General features: G+C 37.9%; 3 protein-coding genes across 4 annotated transcripts in view; 1 reads left to right on the forward strand and 2 right to left on the reverse strand.

The window, feature by feature from the left end:
* Nucleotides 1-1,123, reverse strand: part of LOC108244199 (TBC1 domain family member 8) — a 25,413-nt gene extending 24,290 nt beyond the window's left edge. Inside the window, exon 1 of the mRNA XM_017430172.3 lies at nucleotides 721-1,123. Within this exon, the coding sequence (XP_017285661.1) occupies nucleotides 721-847 (127 nt within the window). The 5' untranslated portion in view covers nucleotides 848-1,123. The remainder of the gene's footprint in view (nucleotides 1-720) is intronic.
* A 5,368-nt stretch (nucleotides 1,124-6,491) lies between these two features.
* On the forward strand, nucleotides 6,492-9,920 carry pdcl3 (phosducin-like 3). Its single transcript, XM_017430122.3, has 6 exons — nucleotides 6,492-6,644; nucleotides 7,594-7,711; nucleotides 7,911-8,001; nucleotides 8,344-8,487; nucleotides 8,820-9,028; nucleotides 9,363-9,920. Exons 1-6 carry the CDS (start codon nucleotides 6,639-6,641, stop codon nucleotides 9,503-9,505), a joined length of 711 nt encoding a protein of 236 aa, XP_017285611.1. The 5' UTR covers nucleotides 6,492-6,638; the 3' UTR covers nucleotides 9,506-9,920.
* A 169-nt stretch (nucleotides 9,921-10,089) lies between these two features.
* On the reverse strand, nucleotides 10,090-16,250 carry nms (neuromedin S). Of its 2 annotated transcripts, XM_017430124.3 has the most exons (8): nucleotides 16,075-16,250; nucleotides 14,046-14,092; nucleotides 13,586-13,642; nucleotides 12,455-12,481; nucleotides 12,318-12,371; nucleotides 12,084-12,158; nucleotides 11,870-11,901; nucleotides 10,090-10,351 (listed from the first exon to the last, which is right to left on the reverse strand). In XM_017430124.3, the coding sequence occupies exons 1-7, from the start codon at nucleotides 16,145-16,147 to the stop codon at nucleotides 11,896-11,898; spliced, it is 339 nt and encodes a 112-aa protein (XP_017285613.1). In that variant the 5' UTR covers nucleotides 16,148-16,250; the 3' UTR covers nucleotides 10,090-10,351; nucleotides 11,870-11,895. The 2 variants fall into 2 exon arrangements, with proteins under 2 accessions (XP_017285613.1, XP_017285612.1); XM_017430123.3 differs by lacking the exon at nucleotides 11,870-11,901 and having other exon boundaries at nucleotides 16,075-16,249.
* Between the last annotated feature and the right edge of the window lie 3,268 nt (nucleotides 16,251-19,518).

The raw sequence follows: 19,518 nt of genomic DNA on the forward strand, positions 1-19,518 counted from the left end.
TAATACCATGGCAACAAATACCTAAACAAACTGTACTAATGTATGGACTACTGAGAACAACTTCAATAACCTCGCGTCCAAACAAAAAAATAAATAAAATCCCAACTATCACTTTAAGGCCTGCCAAAATAAACCACAAGGCAGACAAGATGCAAATCTGCTCCAGGATTTCAGATAACAACCCAACAGAAGAAAACCCCGTTTTAACAGGGAAGTGCTTCATGAGCTGCCTGTTCTCTGGGACTTCCTTTAATGTAAAACTTTTTTTGTTGTTGTTGTTGTTGTTGTTGTTGGTTTCTTCCCACATTTGAAGCAGGTGCTGTGGTGAGATCTCACACGTTGGTTTTGTGGTTAACGTTTGTGTTTGAAGGGAAGTGCTTAAAGGATCTCTGCAGGTTTGAACCGATTAGCATGCTGGGATCTCGAGACATCAATGAGTGAAGAAAATAAAACTAATTTGTTTCAAGTTAAGCAAAGAAAGCGAACCATCTTCAGGCCCCCAGTTCCGTGTGGCGTTAAAGCTGTTCTAAGGTCAGTTTCAGGGCAGGTTTTCCATAGTAACACGCAAGGACTGTAGCCCATAATGAGGCTGTAATAATCTAAGCTTGAATGAACTTTGACTCAGCTCTGAGCTGTGCAGTCTTAAGTGAACACACTGACTGCTCCCGGTTCACCTGTGTGAGTTTTCATCCACCTCCACCCTCGGCTGTTTTTGTTTACCTGTGATCCTGCTGGTCGGCTCTCCGTGGCCCCTTCTCCTCTGCAGCAGGAAAAAGTCGTTGCTCCTCTCGGTCACCCAGAGCTTCAGAGCGTTTTTCAGCAGGACTTCCTCCGGGTTCAGCCACATTTCTTCCAGCAGGGAGGAACCGGAGGGGAGCCCTCCGCCGTGTGTCGCGCTCTCTGCTGCCGGGTGGGGTAGGGTGGTGGGGGTGGTGGGGGTGGTGGTGGTGGAGGTGTGAGCTTCTCCCGCCCGTCCTCCGGCTCGGAGCGGCTTTATTCGGACCTAAAGCGGCGGCGTTTCGGCTTTGTCCATGACTGTCCCGGCCGCCTGACAGCCGCAGGGTTCGGACTTCCCCACCTCAGCCCCGTCTGCTGCCTCACCCCGATTTACAGCGGCTGTACACACGGGCGAAGATCGTCTGCGCACACTGATGGCTCACTCCGCGGTCGAATTTAGCGCTTGAAATTTAGCTGACGGCCTGCTTGCAGTTGAGCTTTTCTGATTCAATGAGCAACATAAATAAAATGTTAAATTATTTAAATATTTTTGTAATACTGTGAGGATAAAACTAAATTTAACCTGACAATATTAAAAAATAAAGTTTTAGGCAATCAAGAATCTTGAATTTGAAAATTTTTCTTTGCAGTCAATTTTTTTAAGACATTCAAATATTTGTCTGTCAGATTATTTTATTTCTGGGTGAATAAAATATCTGCAAAAATGTTATTACGCACAATCCATTATAAGGCTACAAAGTAATAAAAATGGGCGGTTGAATTAACGCAGCAACGTCATCAGAAATTAAACCCACTTTTATTTACTTATTCATTCACAGGATCTGTGTGGTAGTCATTCTCTTTGAAAACAGGAGACCGGGGGATGTGATACAACCGTAGAACCAACCTGAAAAGTCTATGCCGGGCGCTGGGGAGGAGTTTCTGATTGTTACTCAGACCTCAGATTCAGGGTGAGGCGAGACATGTGGTTTTTGTCCTGGTCCTAAAGTTTTGGACCGGTTCTTTACCTTTGGAAGGAAATTTGAGGATGCGTGGATGTTCGTCCAATTAGTTTTCATGTATTTTGTTAACTTGGAGAAGGCTTATGACCGTTTCCCGTGGTGTCCTGAGAGGGGCACGTTGGGAGTATGGGGTTTTGACACCCCCTGCTAAGTGCCATTCGGTGTCTACAACTAGAGTGAGGACCTCCAGCTGGCACTGAAGTGGTTTGCAGCTGCTCCACCGAGCCTGAAATCATGGTTCTCAGGTGGAAAAGGGCGAAATGTCAACTCCAGGCTGGGAATGAGCCACAGTGGAGGAGTTTAGATATAGGGTCTTGTTGATGAGTAGGGGTAGAATGGAGTGGACAGTGGTGTAAACACTGTGCAGGTCTGTTGTGGTGAAGAGAGACGGAGAGAGCTGAGCCGAAAGGCAAAGCTCCCAATTTACTGATCAACCCCGTTCTAACCCTCATCTGTGGTTATGAATTGTGAGTTAGGACCAAAAGAACAACATCTTGAATAAAATGAGCATCCTCCATAGAGTGACTGAGCTCTCAGGGAAAAAAAATGAGAAGCTTGTCGCTTGTAGAGTTTGGGCATCTGGTAAAGATGCCTTCTGGACATTTTCTAAGAGAGGCGCTTCAGACGTGTCCCACTGGGTGAAGACCTCAAGGCATACCCAGGACTCACTGAAGAGATTATCTCACAGCTGTCCTGGGAACACCTCAGAGTCCCTCCAGATGAGTTGGAAGTTGATCTGGGGTGAGGGGAGAGCAACCCAGTCTTGGCTAAGTGTCAGTAAATGGACAAATGATTCCAATGATTCCAAACCCATAACTGAAGCAAAAACGATAAGCTACTAGGAAACAATAAAATGTTGTTGTTGTTTTTTAAATCAAAGTTTCATGCAGTGAAAGCTTTTGTGTGAGGTCCGTGAAAACTAGCGACAGAGTGAGACCTCTTTATTATTTTTTTTTTCATCTTCTACTTTTCACCAACTTTCACTTCCGCCACTTCCGGTTCAGATTTACTGTCCCTCCTCTCATTGGATGTTCAGCCGACTCCGGGTTTATCAGCTGCTTGTGAAAATAAACACGCAATAGGCCACCGTGCAAAATAAATTTATTAAGTTGATTAACTGATTGAGAGGTTAATAATGGGACGGAATAAGACAGAGTCTGAAACAAAAACCTCACCTCTAAGCTCGGGTTAAGTCAGCTGATTATTTAGTGCTAATCACTGTACTTTATCATCAGACTGAAACTAATCAGTCACAACGGAAACGGGTTATATTAGGAGCACAGAAAAGCTGCAACAAACCACACAGACTAGTTTTAAAGTCCTGGCATAAACCACTCTGCTGAGTATTTTTTTTTCATAATGGGGCTCTCTGACTTCAAACAAACTCATTGAAATTAGTTTTTTTTTCCTCCAAATGAAAAAGTGAGTTTTGTTTCAACATACCTTTTTTGTGTAACAACAGTACAGCACGGAAAGATTTTTGAGGCAAAACAAAGAGAAACTAAAAAATTAAAAGTAACTTTTTAAAGAAATGAATCTATACAGATGTGCTCAAGCTGTTGAAACCCTATATANATATATATATATATATATATATATATATATATATATATATAAATTCCCTTCTCACCCTCCGCGGGTGGTGTTTGTTTCATCCTCTGAGCTCGGGTCCTCTACGCAGAACCCTCAAGCTCCACCAGGGAGATTGAGGGTTCTGCGCAGTATCTTGGCTTTGAGGGTTCTGCGCAGTATCTTGGCTATATATATATATATATATATATATATATATATATATATATATATATATATATATATATATATATATACTACTTCAAAACTTGAAATTGAGCTTTTGGGTGAAATTTCAGGGTGAACCTAAAATGCACTAGGTGAACTTAATGTGACCTTCTCTAAACTTTTAAACGCACATGTCCGACTGCTCAGTGTTTCGGTACTTTTTGCACAACTTGCTGTTCTCTGACAAGGAGTTTAAAGGCGTTTGACCCACGAATCGACCAATAAATGTCCTGGTTCAATTAGAACTGGTATTTAAACAGTCCTCCTCATCATGCTGTTCACATTTAGACATCATGAGACTGAGATGACACTTAACAATTAATCAACAGCACCTTGCCATTGTGAGGTATCAAACAGGATGTTCTCACACAGAGCTGGCCACTGAGCTTAGAGAGTCACAGAGTGTCATCAGCAGGTTTCAGATGTGTCTAGTCAATACAGAACAGCCCTACACTTTGTGAATGGTACAGTGACAAGCCCATACTACCTGAATAACATCATTAATCCAGTCATTGTGCCTCTGCATTAACAACACAGGCCTAACTTCGTCTTCATGGAAGACAATGCCCCAGCTCATCGAGGTCCTATCATTAGGGAACGGCTACTGGAGACTGGGGTACCTCAAATGGAGTGTCCTGCACTTCATCTGTACCTGAATCCCATAGAAAACCCATGGAGTCACCATAGAGACTCGTAACTCTGTACCCCAGAAACTGAATGACCTGAGGGCCACTCTTCGAGAAGAGTGGGACGCCACGCCTCAGCAGACAATAAGTCGACTTGTGGACAGCATGAGACGTTGATGTCAAGCTGTAATTGATGCTCAAGGACACTTGATCTTTGAACTTGTCTTTTAAAAAGTTCAGACTGCAGCAGGAGGAATACATATCTTTGATGGAAATTTATATCTGTTGACGTTCCACTGTTTTCTTGACAAACGGACCAAAAATGATGCATTCTGGTTCCCATTAAGCTAACCACCACTAACATTAGTTTGTTATGAACTCTGTGTTTCTGGTGAAATACCACAGTAAAACATAATATTGAAAGGAGTAAACCAATATATATACACAAAATAATGTTGTCAAAATGTCCTAACCATAAGTGGCCATACAGCATCATGTGATCATTAAGTGACAGTCCAGAGAACTTGTTATCAGCAAAAACTTCTGATTTATTTATAGTTAATGAAAGTAAGTGAAACAAAGTCACTTTAATAGTTTGTCTGTACATTAAATAAATTATTGCTGTGTCATAAACATCTCAGTTATTAAACATTAGTCTGTTATTTTGTGTGTAGCTAATAAAATGATGTACTTATTATTGTTTTGTGTAGGAAAGAGTGACATCTGGTGACACAAACTGCAAACTGCAACTCACCAAATACCCCTTACCCTTCCCCCTGGAGCCTCATTATATGTTTCAAAAGAATTTGCTTGTTCATTCAAACACAATGGTTTTATTATTATCTGATTTTGTGTTAAAAACATTGTTATAATATTAAAAGCATTTCTGGCGTCAGTTTCACATGAGAACATTTAATTTTTGTGAAAGTTCATATTGCAAGGTATTGCAGGATCATAATCAGCATTAAATGCAACTGCAAATAAGCAATTATGTCTGAAAATTTGATTTAATAAACTGTATCTCTGAAGTTGTATTATAAACAGACAGACTTCGTGCTGCAGGTGTTGTAAGGCCTGGACTGTAGTACCAAATGCCTTCTTAATAGTCCTGAATCTCAGAACAGAAGAAACATTACAATAAAAACAGATCTAGTCAAACCATGCCACCCCCCCAAAAAAATAACTCGTATGAAAATATAACATTTTGTTCCAAAACAAAATAAATCTATGTTTCAGATTTCCTGTACTCCACATGAACACCTCATATCTTATCAATAAAACTCTTAATAGGAGAGTAAACTAAAACAGTGTCACAATTTGAACTGTTCTGTGTGCAAACAGCAGACACTGAGCAGTTAGTATACAGATAGCAAATAAATCCTAATTAAGGAACACACTCGTTTTTAAATATTATCTCAAGTCTGAACACATTTTATTACTAACATTATAGAAAACTAATATTACTCAACTGCATTCTTTTGGATGAACAACACTTGAAACCAAAGAGCAAGGTTGGAGCAGAGGACCAGCAGAAGGTAACAAACTGATGTGGCAATAAAAAATCTGGACATTTCAATAAAAGGAGTCAGAAAAACGAGGGCATTTACTGTTTGTCTCAGTCTAAAAGTCACATTTCTTACACAAGTGGACCAGATCTCTGATACATTATTTGTTCAAACAAAGAAGCATTTAAATTAGCAAACAAGTTTGTCCTTCTTGTCAAAGCTTAAATATCCTTAAATGATCAAAAAGTCGAATAAAAACTCAAAATGCTTTTATTTTATTCTAATAAATTAATCAACAAAATGAAAGGTTTCATTGCCATTGGACAAAGTACAATGAAAATTTTGCTATCTGAGTAAAAATATGTGAAAATTCACACACCTACATACATCCTACAGTATTTGAAAAAAAAAATAAAATAACAGAAGACAGTTAAACATCCACACGTTCATGCTTGCACACTGCTTACATATATAAAGCTTTGTCATATACAAGAAATAATAATGTATTTAGTGTATTTCATTAACTCAAATTTTTATGTGTTTTTCTGAGTTAAATTTACCAGACAGACTTCGCATTTAAACGGTGCGTCGACGAGGGCAGCACCTGTTTGGTTCCGCTCTCAGCCAGCTACAAATGGAATGCTGCGCTCCCACTCCTTATATGGTCATATTGAGCCTCAAAGGAAGTTGGTGTCACCGTTATTATTGTCGTTCCTGGGTGGCGGCGGTTCCTACTACTTTAGTCATTAAATACAAATTTTCTACCACCTCTTATAAGAGAAAAAACTTTTATAAAAAGCAGAGGAATTTTATTTATATGGAGTGGTTTATTTATTTAGGGCTGAAAGAACTAAACGTTCAGCCTGCAGTTTCTAGTTTCCGCCGGAATCACCAACGCTGAGTTCCTTCTGCTTCCGTGTCGGAGAAGAGGCGCAGTGGTGTGATTTTAAGGGTCTCTTTAATTTGCCAAAATGCAGGTAGGATTAGCAGCGTTATTTATTTTTAACGTTTTGGTTTGCTGCTGATGCGTGAAACAATAAAACATCGGTGAATAGTTGTGTCATGTATTTATTATTTCTCACATTTTATAGGACTTTTGATACTAAGCAGTGAGTAGCAGCAGCTGGGTGTAGCAGCTCTAAAGCTTGTTAAAGAAGGGATTTTTCAAATGGTTATGTCTCTGAATAAGGTACCTGTGTTAAGAGCTTAAACAACAAATGTGTAGCCAAGTCTTCTACAAAAAAACAAAACAAAAAAAAAACTAAAATCCGACAGAGATACATATATCATGAACACCACTTGTTAAAACTTTCAGAATACATATTTTGAAGTATATTTGCTACTGAAGTAACAATGACAAGCTGCTGAGAAAACTATAATTAACTATATTATGACTAAGAAACTCACTCAGCTTTCTTTTGTTCATTAAATTAGAATGTAATTTTCATATAATTTGGTTTTCAGTTCATGTCCATTCATGTCTTTTAGTTTAATCTGAGATTTTCTGTGGTTACACCTTCAGTATTTTCACTGCAATAGTGAGAAGTTATAATTCCTCATAACGTCTTATTTAGGTTTATTTACTTTGTGTATGATTTCACCTTATTAAATGATTCATTGTTTCAAGAAACTGCAAACTAATTTAGCTTAAAAAAATAAAACTAATATAAAATCAGAGCGTCCTGAAATTCTTACTAAAACACTTTCTGTAATCAGTAAAGGAAGACAGTCACTAAGATGTTTGGAAAACTGAAATGTGAGATCATATGACTGAGTTTTAAATCAATGACATCAGGGTTTATTTACATTAGTTATTGACATTTTACTCCTGTTTAAAAACAAACAAACCAAAAAACACACAACCTACTAGAGGTAATAGAACCCCAAGTGATCAGTAATTCTATTTATGATTTGTTTTTTCTCAAGGATCCAAATGAAGACACAGAGTGGAATGATATCCTGAGGAAGAAAGGCATCCTTCCTCCCAAAGAGACTCCTAAAGATGATGAAGAGGAGGAAGTGGCCCTCCAGCAACAGTCTGTTGGTAAGAGAGGTTTAATTACAAATTGGATTACTCTAGTCCCATTTTCTTGTCTATATACTAATGTAATATTTGTGCACTATTCAAATAGTGTTTAATAATTTAACAGTTCAGGTTTGTTTATTTAAAACCCTTTCCAATAGATAAGTGTTGTATTATTTCCAGAACGTTTAACTATTCGCTCACTTTTGTCTCCGTGCAGTTAAGACCTACGAGAGCATGACCCTGGACGAACTTGAGGAGAATGAAGATGAGTTTGGTGAGGATGATGAGGCTGCCATTGAGATGTACAGGTAAGCAGTGAAAGTGGAACGCTTTTGAAAAACTGAGGTTTGTCCCAGAGTTGATTACACCTGTTTGCGTGTGCTGTGGCTGATAACGCAGTTAAAAAGCTGGACCATCAAATGTTTCTCCTGGGTTCTGATAAACTTTTCCATTTCGTTCATTTATATCCTTCATTGTTTTCTATTTGTCTTATCGTAAAAATTCAAAATTCTCCCTATTTTCCACGTTTTTCTTTCTAAAATATATGTTTATTATTCTGATGCCAGCAGTTCTTTTACACAGTTAAGTTCAGGAAATCAACCATTGATGCTTCGAACTTGTTGGCTGATATGATCTGCGTCTCCTTCCAGACAGAAGCGGCTTGCAGAGTGGAAAGCAACTCAGATGAAGAATGTGTTCGGGGAGATGGGGGAAATTTCTGGTCAGGACTACATCAAGGAGGTCAACAAGGCCGGAGAGGGCATCTGGGTGGTGCTGCATCTCTACAAGCAGGGGTGGGTTCTCCTGCATGGTTACGTGTTTGAACCTGTCTGCATAAAGTTAATCAAAAACTCACCTCAGTTAAAATCAATTTGGACATTAAGGTTGACTTTACAGTTCATTATTTTGAGTGTGTGAGCTTTTAAACCATGTATTTGAGTTGCAAAAAGGAAAAAAAAGCTGTATATCGAGATAAAAACTTGAGCTTTGTTGGCGTATTGGTTCATGACCTGAGCTCTTGAAACACTTCTTACTGTTGCACCTAAAACTCAGTCACCAGATCAATTTATGGACAAAATAATCAAGAAAGATGTTCTATTTGTTTTCTGCTCATCTCCCATCCCAGCATCCCTCTGTGCACCCTTATCAACCAGCACCTGAGCACACTGGCCAGGAAGTTCCCTCAGACCAAGTTCCTGAAGTCCATCTCCACCACCTGCATCCCCAACTACCCCGACCGAAACCTGCCCACCATCTTCGTCTACTTCGAGGGGGAGATGAAGGCCCAGTTCATCGGCCCTCTGGTGTTTGGGGGCATGAACCTCAAAGTTGAAGGTAGGATCTGATTTGTTGACTGAAGAAAAACACAACTTTTAACTCTCTGCTTCAGTGATAATTAAGCAGAGCTCGAGGCGTCTCAGTTGGGCACCGTTCAGTTTAGAACGCACACACAGACAGATGGGGTCACTTCTTGTTGCTTGACGCAACTTTAGTCTTACCCTCGTAGATGTTTGTTTTAAACACTTTTATTACCACGTTATAATCACCAGTCATCAAGTATTTTTTGTTGATACTTTAAAGAGGCGTTGCATTTAATTTAAAGTGGTTTTGGACGCTGCAGTTTGACATGCAGTTGATTTTGTTTCCGTAACTTGTGCATCTGTTTCAGAGTTGGAGTGGAGATTATCAGAAGCCGGGGCAGTGAAGACCGACCTGGAAGAGAACCCTAAGAAACAAATCGAAGACAAGCTCATGTCATCAATCAGAAGTTCACTTCCTACACGAAAGGACAGCGACTCTGAGGACGATTAAACCAGAACAAAGCAAAAGTCTGTCACAGTCAGTGAGTCCACTAGGCTGCTACGTGGAAATGTTCAGAAGACCTGAAAACAGCTGAGCAGGGACAGAGAGAGGATGGCCTCTTGTTCATCACACTTTAATCGACTGTGCGGAGCTCAGTCCTGCTCAAAGGCACACAGGCAGGCAGCTCGGCTGGGGAGCGTCAAACCGTTATGAAGCTGTTGAACTCCTCCAGCCTTCTGTTCGTTTCAAAGGAGAAAATCACCCGAAAAGTCCCTCTTTTGTAATTTGAAATAAACCATAAACCATATCTTTATGGAATCATCAAAGACACATTTTGACTTTTTATTATATGATAATGAAATCACAAAAAATGTACATTTTATTCAGTTTTAATTAAATGTGAGTTCACCTCTTTGCCACGACACTCAGAGTCCTTATGGTCTTATTTATTTATTTTTTTTCTTTAAACAAAGCATCTGATCACAACGGATTCACCTAGAAGATGTTTTTTAATATCTTGGGTCAGTTTTGTTTTGTTTTGCAGAACAGCATGCCAGATTTCTTTCCGGTAAGAGGTCACATTCAGTTACCACAATCAAGACACGCAGCTGCCGCAGCGGTGCAGGTCTTTTTTTTTTTATCTTTACATGTAATTTAATTTCTATTAACAATAAAAACTGTTTCTGCTGGGGAGACGAGGCAGAGATGCTGTGAGTCACTTAGAGTCGGTTGTTTCTTGGTCCAGAGGCGGAGCTTGCGGCTTCTCCTTGTCCTTAAAGCTGTAATTTCCTTGCTTTTTTAGATTTTTTTTACCCTTTCTTTTTACAACATCCCCTCTGGCAGATCTCGAATCTTCTGTTTCATTAGGAAGAAAGAGAGAGAGAAAGAGAAACAGTGTGAGAAGTCGATCGACCCCGAACAGTGATGAAGTTTAAGGGGATTAATGTGGGCTCCATTTTAATCACTCGGCCACTACTTCTCTTGCTGAAAAGGTTAAGTCATTACAGGGAGAAACAAATGCTTTTGAGACTGTGCCTGGTTTTCTACTTCCACTAGTTTGGAGGGTAACTGATGAAAGAGGAGAGATTTACACTGATGTTCTGCTCTTCACTTCTTGCACTAATTAAATGAAATACACAGATTTTTTTAAAGTAAATAAATTGCATAATTGTTTCATTTAGATTTGTTTTGTTTGAAATAACCAAAGAGTTGCTGGAATGAACTGGCTGCTCCTAGACTGTTTTTCTTGTTTGTAGTTTTTATTACAGCTACACATTTATTCATTATTTATATCAGAGAGTTTAAAGGAGCTCTGTAGAAAGAATATAATCAATATCTTGCTTATCAGAGATAACTCTTTTAATGAATAATCTCAGTTTGGAGAAATCGAGTTGAATTCTAAAAAGGAGTGATGAGCTCATGGCTAGTTAGAACATGGACAAGACCAAAAAGGAATGCTGCCAGGTTAAAATGATCTCTAAAGTTTTATAGCTGTTCCACCATCAATTTCACATTCCAGTCTATGGTTATTTACAGAGGCTGACAGTAGCAGCTAACCGTAGCACTTCTGGTGCAGCCTGGGACACTTCCAGCAGGAAAGGCACAATGTTTCTGCCAGAATATTGACGTGACGTGAAACTGACGGTGGTGTTAAAGGCTTATAAATGAGGGTTTTCATTTTCTGGCATGAAATTTTGGAGATTGGAGTTGATTTAAGATGGCAGCAATCTACTCTGGCCTTTGCTGTGTATGAACCATAGGCATATTTTCAAAACTTAACACGGGAACATAATGTGGAAGTTGAAGCCAGATCAACATGAGGGCCTCCTGTTTAGGTCCATGTAAACAACTGGGACATTTGCATGTCTAAAAAATAAAAATACACTTGTAATAGTATTTTTTTCTAGGTGTTGACTTCTGTTGGTTAATGTAGTTCTCACCTCAGTGCTGTATATTCAAATATTCAGATTTCTGCTACGGTGAGTTACAAGATATTTGACAACTAAAAAACATCCTGATAGTGTTCAGGAGGAGTAGGCGGGGCTTACAGCCCCTCGTGCATACTGTACAGACTAATTAAAAAAAATACAACATGGCAGCACCTATATACCTTATCCTGCTGGCTCCAATGTTGAACGAAGAGAGGGTGCGGAGACACTTCGTCCATCTTTTCTATATTGGTGGCCTTTAGCTTTTTAATCTGGTCAGAATGAAACTGTTTCTCCAAACGGAGGCCGTTCAAATTCAAAGAGCTATCTACAACAGGTAAGATGTTTATAACATTTCCAAAGAACCCCACTTCAACATGGTCAAACTCGCCCATCAAAAACTTGATATAATCTGTGAGAACATGCTCTCTTTTTTCGTGCTTACCAGTCGACAGAGTTGGACCCACAGCTCTAAATCTGACAGAAAGAAGAAACCTTATCAGGAAACTTTGCAGCCTTCAAATCAGAAACTCCGTCAGGTGCCTGCAGTGATGGCTACCCTCCTTCTACACACTGACATTCATGTAGGTTTTGTGATTGGATTTAGTCTCCTGGTCAGTAACTGACTTGTAGAGATGAAGTATTTAATATTTCCTCACCAGAAGCAGCACTTTTTTCTTTCTCCTCTGGGATAACTTGGGTGAAAGTCGCATCAGAGGGTGAACTGAGTGAGACTGAATGAAAAGGAGAAAAATTACTCTGTTATTGAGTTGTTTTGTTTTATGAAATTAACTGTGTACAGTTTAATAGCAGTTAAAACATTACAGCTACTGAAAACTGTTTTTTCAACAGGAAGTATATAAAAATCAACACTCTTGTGGTTCTTCGCTCACCTCTTGTTGAACAGCTCCAACTGAGTTGCGTGCTTTGGAGTAATGAAACAAAAACTGGGGAGAAGGAGAACATTGATGAGCTGTGATTTATCAGCTATCAAACTGAAATATTTTACAAACTGCAAATGAGAACCTACTCTTTTGAAAATGTTCTGGACTTGCTCCTGTGGAGAAACACAGTATTTGGTTAATAACAGGAGTAACAATTGGAAATACAGTGCTATAAGGAATACAGCATTATTTGCTTTTACTGCATTGTTGATATATTTTGTCCCAGGATGTAACTTCATAACGTCTGTGGTAATAGCACAGTACTTGTCTTTAAATTGAACAAGTATTGATGAATACCTGTAGTAGCAATGTTTCTTTTTTTGTTCACAGAGAGAAATGTTTCAGAAATTCTAAGGTTCTGACTCTATTTTACCTTTTTTCCTAGTACGGTGTTACACAGCTACAGCCATAAATACCATCAGTGATTATGGCCAGGGTTCTGCTCTTCCCTGCCTTCAGTCAGCACATTAAACTAGCAGGAGCTCAGTAGCTCCAGGCACAACTGCAGGAAAATTTCTGTAAAAAGCTCATTTTTATTTCCCATTTCTTTAACATCCCAAATGCTATACAACACAAAGAGGTCATTTAGCTTGACTCTGAGGACACAACTGATGAAACTTCAGTCTTTTGTGCAATAAAACCTGCAAAACTATTCTTTGAGATTCAGATTTTTTTTTTTTCACTTTTTCAAATAATTTAGATCAGGGGTAAGCAACCCTGGTTCTCAAGTGCCACTATCCTGCATGTTTTACTTGTTTCTCTGCTCCAACACACCTGATTTGAATTAACAGGCTTCTGCAGAACATGAAAAGGGTCATTTAACCACTGAATCAGGTGTGTTGGAGCAGGGAAACAAATAAAACATGCAGGATAGTGGCCCTCAATTACCAGTTTTGCCTACCCCTGATGTAGATTATTGGGAGAAAAGATAACAGTACAGATTTAAGATACAGTCTCTTGCCTCATACAGTAGATGATGATGTAAAATATCCTGTTATTAAGAACTGATCTGCTTCTGAAACTCAAATTTCTAGAAATTTCACACTCCTCTCCACCTGCTGTAGAAAGGCTCTGTTGTATTTCAGTTAATAAACTAAGCAAATCAGCTAGTTTTTAGAAAAGAGGCTGATGGAAAATGAGTGGTGTTTTAAAGTTGAACGTTAACAGTACTGCTCCTCCCGATTATTTACAAAAACCTCCTTATTATGTTTGCTCACCTCATTCTGGTCTCTCCACAACACGTCACTTAAATCTTCACTTTGGACGCCTCGCACCTGCACACAAGCACGTTATTTTATGGCTTCATAACGAACAATAAACACAATATATCATCTCAGTTGCAAAGCTGGCTTTTAAGATAAGAATCTTGGTGTATGTCACACCAAGAAAATCTATGAGTTTTATTAAACCTTAGTGCCACTGCTAGTTTATGGTCTGTTGGAGAAGCATGGTGCTCCCAAGGAGCGTTCGGTCTTAATGCTGCAGGGCTATGAGATGCTCGGTTGTTCTTTTAACCGGTGATAATTACACATGACTGTCTGAGCAGAGAGCGCTGATCAGAGTTAAAGAGATAAGAAAAGCTGCGGTGGCTCAGGCATCACATGGAGAGAAAAGAGGGTGAAGGCAGGGAGTGTGAGAAAAATATTAGGATCATGGATGAAGGAGTGATGTATTTACCTTTCGCAGTTCTCTGCCGTCCTCCCACTGATCTAAAAGACTGGCATCTGCACAAAGAGCACATATATGATCATTTACTAATATGTTCTGATTGTTTAAGCATGAGAAACATCTCATTTTCTTTAATAAAATAATACTGCAGCTTAAATAATTAGAGAAAAATTAATAATGCTATATCTGGTTCAATATGAATCTATAAGTGAATTTTATTGCGCTTTGTTAAAGTTTTATGTGCTTTATTTTGTGTAATACAAAACACAAAGTGATGCAAAAAGCAGCTTCTGGTAAACTAGTTGACATTTATAAATCAGGGGCTGGAAATGGACTTCAAATGGGTTCAGACTTTTAAATCAGCCCACTTCCAGATTCAGAAACGAGGTAAATTATTTTTGATATAGACACAAAAACAGTGAGACTAATTCATAGTGAAAAAACAGCAACAAAACAAGCCCTGTCAAATTTAAAGCCGTTACTTGTAGATAAAATCACCTGTTTGCAAAAAAAACAAGCAACAACAACAACAAAAAAAAAGTTTTTAAATGTATTTATGGTATCAAAAAAGACTCAAGAATGAATTTGTTCTTATCATTGGGCACATGAGTGATGTTACACAGCAGATCAGCAGCAACAATCAGGTTCTTGAGATTATAAAGCATTATTGTTAAATATAAAAGTCTGACTCAGCATCAGCTAAAATGAGCTTCCGCTGGTTGTATTTCTCTCACGGAGATGCAGATCTGTTTGGTTTATTTCAGCATCACTGTTACAGAGCTCTTATTTTAACAAAAATAAAGGTCAACTATAATCAAGTTTCTGGTTCTTGTAAGCAGATTTTAGTTATATAGCACCTTTAAAAATGATTTACATCATATAAAATAGATTTAAAAAATAGCACATTTATTTCTATTGTTAAAACAGTGAAAAAATGATCATAAAGCAGTATATGGAAAATACATAGTGTTAAATATTTATATTACAATTATGAACGGATATTTGTGTGATATAGTGACTGTACTGTACACTAAACATGGATAATTGTGTATAATGATATGAAGAGTTAAACTGAGGAGGGAATTTGTTTCCTTTACTCCTTTTCAAACAAGACAAGAGAAAAACTTTTTTAGTTTGTAATAAAAACCCAGCTAATGATTATTAAGTTGCGTCATATGTACAGAGCTTATTCTTGGCTGGTTCACTGATGTCGTCTGAAAACAAGTTCCAACACATCCAGAGTGAAACAAAACTTTGTACTAAACCTAAAGACTGGGATAAAAGGCCAAATGTGGAGTTTTGTTGATCACCTCCATGCAGACACATCATTTAAAAGTCATTAAAGAGGAATAATGAAGAGGTTTGTAACTTTTTATATATTATGGACATTAACTCTTCTTCAACTAATAGGTTTGCAAATCCAAAACTGTTTACAAAAGCTTTATTGTTTACTGCACTGGTTCATAAAGTCTGCATCTCTTGTAGGTTAGAACACTGCTGATTTACTGACATCCATTACCGTCCACATCTGATGGAAAAGTCTTAATTTCACCAGATGCCAAAGCAAATGAACCTACTATATCATTAAAGACAGAAAACCCAGGGTTAGTGCATTTTTTACCAGCTCTATAAATGATTCAACACAGAACTAAAACTCCTGAAAGAGAATAACACATCTCATTAGTGCACCTAATATTAGGAAAGTTGTTTTTTTCTCTGTGCAGAAAGTTTTACTATCAGCTGGAGAAAGGCAGCTCAATATATTCTTGACTGTATTGATTATTTTTGATGGAACTTTCATCCTTCATGCTTTACTGTTCAAGCAGAAAGTGTGACATCAGCTCAGGGTCATGAAACCTGTTTTCTAGTTTACCTCACAGCTCCTAAAGTCAAAGAAAAGTCATTCACAATGAGCTTTAATGTAGTCAATACATTTTTCCCCCCTTAAAGCATTAATTTGACACTTTTTAAAGTTGCCATTAGTGTTCAGAAATCCTTAAACCCAGACTTTATAAAGCCCTGTGATGGTTCGACTCACCTGATGTGCTCAAGAATCCAAAAACCCCGAATAAACAGAGGACAAAAAGTTGTCGCACCGTCGGCAGACTCATGATCTCAGTCCTCTTCCTCTCAGTAATGTTTGTTGGGGAGCAGTGGTCCGCTCGGCTCTGTTCGGCTCGGCTCGGCTCTGTTCGGCTCACTGTGCTCCGCTCAGTCCTGCTCCGCAGTTTAAAGCACTCTGCAGCCTGTCAGACCTCCTCACCGCTGACCAATCACACACATACATCACTCCCCCTCCCCACTCGAACGCACTTTCCACACACTCACTCGAACACACACACAGTTTACACCAGGGCACTTAAAAAGTGATCACTGGGAATATCGGGCTGATGTAAACTGCTGACGTCAAGGTGGTGGTATGATCCAGGTCTTTCACTTTGAAAGGAACCTGGATCTTAAACATCATTAAAAAAAGTAATAATAATAAAAATTAAAAATCTATGAAAAGACTTGGCATTCCTTGAAGGAATGCACATCACCCACCACCTTTCATGACCAAGTTATTTAAACTAAGGCCATCTTATGTTGAGAAATGTTGGAGTCAAAGCCGTTTAGGTTAAAAGATGAAACTGATTAATGTGCAATATGGCAAAATATTGTGTAATCTGTTAGAGCATGGAGTATGTGTTGTGAATGACTCTCAGCCACTACCACATCAAATCATAACCTGTTAGCTGTATAACTGACTGAACTGTAGCCATTTTTGTGTTTGGTCAGGCTGATTGGCTGATTGGCTGTGGAGGCCATCTTGAATTGGGTTGACTCTAAAAGTGAATCAGTTGTAGATGTACATCCAAGTGGTTCATGAGACATTTTGCTAACAGACAGGCAGGGTTTAAATTAAATAGTTAAGGGCAATATTTAAACACAGATCTAGAGCTCAGACTATGTCATATGACTGTCACCTTCTACCACACCAAATGTTAGCTCATTATCTGTTATAGTTGTAGTCTTTTTGTGTGCTTTTTGGTTTTAGGATCAATTAGCCGTAGCAGCCATCTTGACTTAGGTTGGCTTCAAAGGTTCATCAGTCATAAATGTACATCCAATGATTACTTTATGAGTTTCTTTAAAATCCTTCCTGTGGTTCATGACATATTAAGCTAACACAACAGACAAATGAACACACACACACACACACACACACACACACTTCTACAACCCAGCTGTGATAAAACTCAAACAAAAAGCATTTTAAAGATGACTGATCCTATTTGACCAAGTCTTTCAGTTTTACGATTGTAGCCACTTGGTTGGTTAAAAAGGCATTTCCAGCTGTTTGCTTCTCTTTGTATGTTTGCTTTTCTTTTATAACATCTGCAGTTTGGCTTTTTAGCATCTTTTTGATTTAGATCATTTACCCGACTGAGCTCTCAGCAGCAAAGATTGTTGTTTTTTTTTTTTAAATATATTTTGGTTATTTACTCAGGATTCTGAAGAATCTTAGTAAGATACTTCTAAAGTGAATATTCCTTTTCATCAATGTGCTGTATAATACAATTAAGTGGTAGCAAAGATAAGAAGAAGTTTTTCAGTGTCTGTACACCAGACATAAAAAACTGCAGTTAAAGGACATCTAAAACTATTTTTTTATCATCTTCTTTTAAAAAAGAAAAGGTTAAAGCAGTAAAAGACATTATAATCTCTGTCCTTTGAGTATATAAACCCAATCATTCCAAGATTATGCAAGACTATGACACAAAATGCCATGTTTTTGTTGTAGTTGCTCATGGTGTGTTCAGGACCACACACACAATTTTAGACTCCAGATTATGAAAGAAGACAAGTGACTCTTCCCCAGTTCATGTGTTGGAATCGAGTATCTTAAATTTCTTTGGTGTTTTGTGGTAACTAGTTTGTGTTTTCATAAACCCATTATTATTATTACCATTACTTTTAGATAGCAAGAAAACTGAAGCACAAGCTCCAGTGTTGATTTTCTCCTCTTAATTAAAATGAAAGCTCAGATCGCCACTTAAATATGTTTCCTTCTCAGGCAATTAGACTCTGACACTGGGTCAAGATAACATGTTACTTATTCTGAAAAAAAAACAAACAAATAGTTTAATAACCAAAAAACAAGCAAACAAAAAAAAACAGCCATACTACTTTAAAGTTTGCCTAATCTCCAAAATTTCAAAGTATTTTTTAATATATTTTATAAACCTTTACACCATTATCAGTTTATTAATATGTTGTTTCTCTGAGTGAAATATGACAAAATCAAATCAAAGTATTTATGAAACACTTTCATACAGCGCTGTGTAACACAAAGTTCTTTAAACCTGATAAAAACAAAACAAAACATAAAAGAAAACTAACAGACAAGCAAATAATAAAACTAAGATATAAGATCATTTCAAAAAACAAAATGTTGTAAAACGATGGTGGTGACTGCAACAAACACCAGAAACACCAGAGAGAGGTATTAGAAATATAAAATATAAAACATATAAATCATAAAAACATGAAATTTAAAGTGTAAAGATGAGTTAACCCAAGGGAGAGAAAATTAAAATAATGGAAGTGAAAATAAATTAAAAGTTACTATTGTTTCCCTCAAAACAAAAAGAAAAGTAAATAAGACTGAATTAAGTTAGTAATTAAACTAAATTACATATAATGATAATTTAATTAAGAGTAAATTTAGACACATGATCAATAGAACAGATAAAATTAATACACTTTGTGGGTTAATAGTATAACTAAAATCCAGAATAAACAAATGAGGCTTCAGTTCGCATTAAAATCCATCAACATCATAATATGATCATCCTGCAGGCTGCACTGGAAGTGCTACAGCTAGCTGCTGCTAATAGCTACACTTGAAAGTAATCACAATATTATATTAAATAATGTGTAAATAATTTGAAATTGACACGGATGTAAGGATGTACTAAACAGTGAACGGCTATGAAATGTTTGAGACTGGAGTCGTTTTAAAACAGCATCGACCCCCTGCTCTGACTAGCCGTCAGCTCATCAGTCTGGTCAGAATAAACTGTATTAAACGAAACTGAAGTCATTAAAAGACCTACCTACAACAGGTAAGATAAGAATTGTTCATTTCCTTTTCACAGAACCCCACTTCAACCATCACTTTAAGACGCTCTCGCTCAGCATTAATTTTGCTTTTAATGAATATAATCTTAAACTGAACACCAAAGTGGTTAAATCTCCATTAAAATGATGTCCATTATGGCGGCACCATAACTCTTTAATATTTGTTTCAATCTAACAAAGATATCTGCCTTACTGCAGGGGTAAAAATAGAGTCCTGTGGCTGCTGCATGTGAATGTGACGGGCAGACCTGAGCTCTTGTTGTTTTATTTAGCCGATCAGATGACAGACCTTCTGTCAGGTGTTGTTCTGATGTGGAGACTGTGCAGCATGTTATCATGTTCGAGGATTAAGTGCTCG

This window comes from Kryptolebias marmoratus, linkage group LG6, assembly GCF_001649575.2.
Source record: "Kryptolebias marmoratus isolate JLee-2015 linkage group LG6, ASM164957v2, whole genome shotgun sequence".
In the NCBI taxonomy this organism is placed as follows: Eukaryota; Metazoa; Chordata; class Actinopteri; order Cyprinodontiformes; family Rivulidae; genus Kryptolebias; species Kryptolebias marmoratus.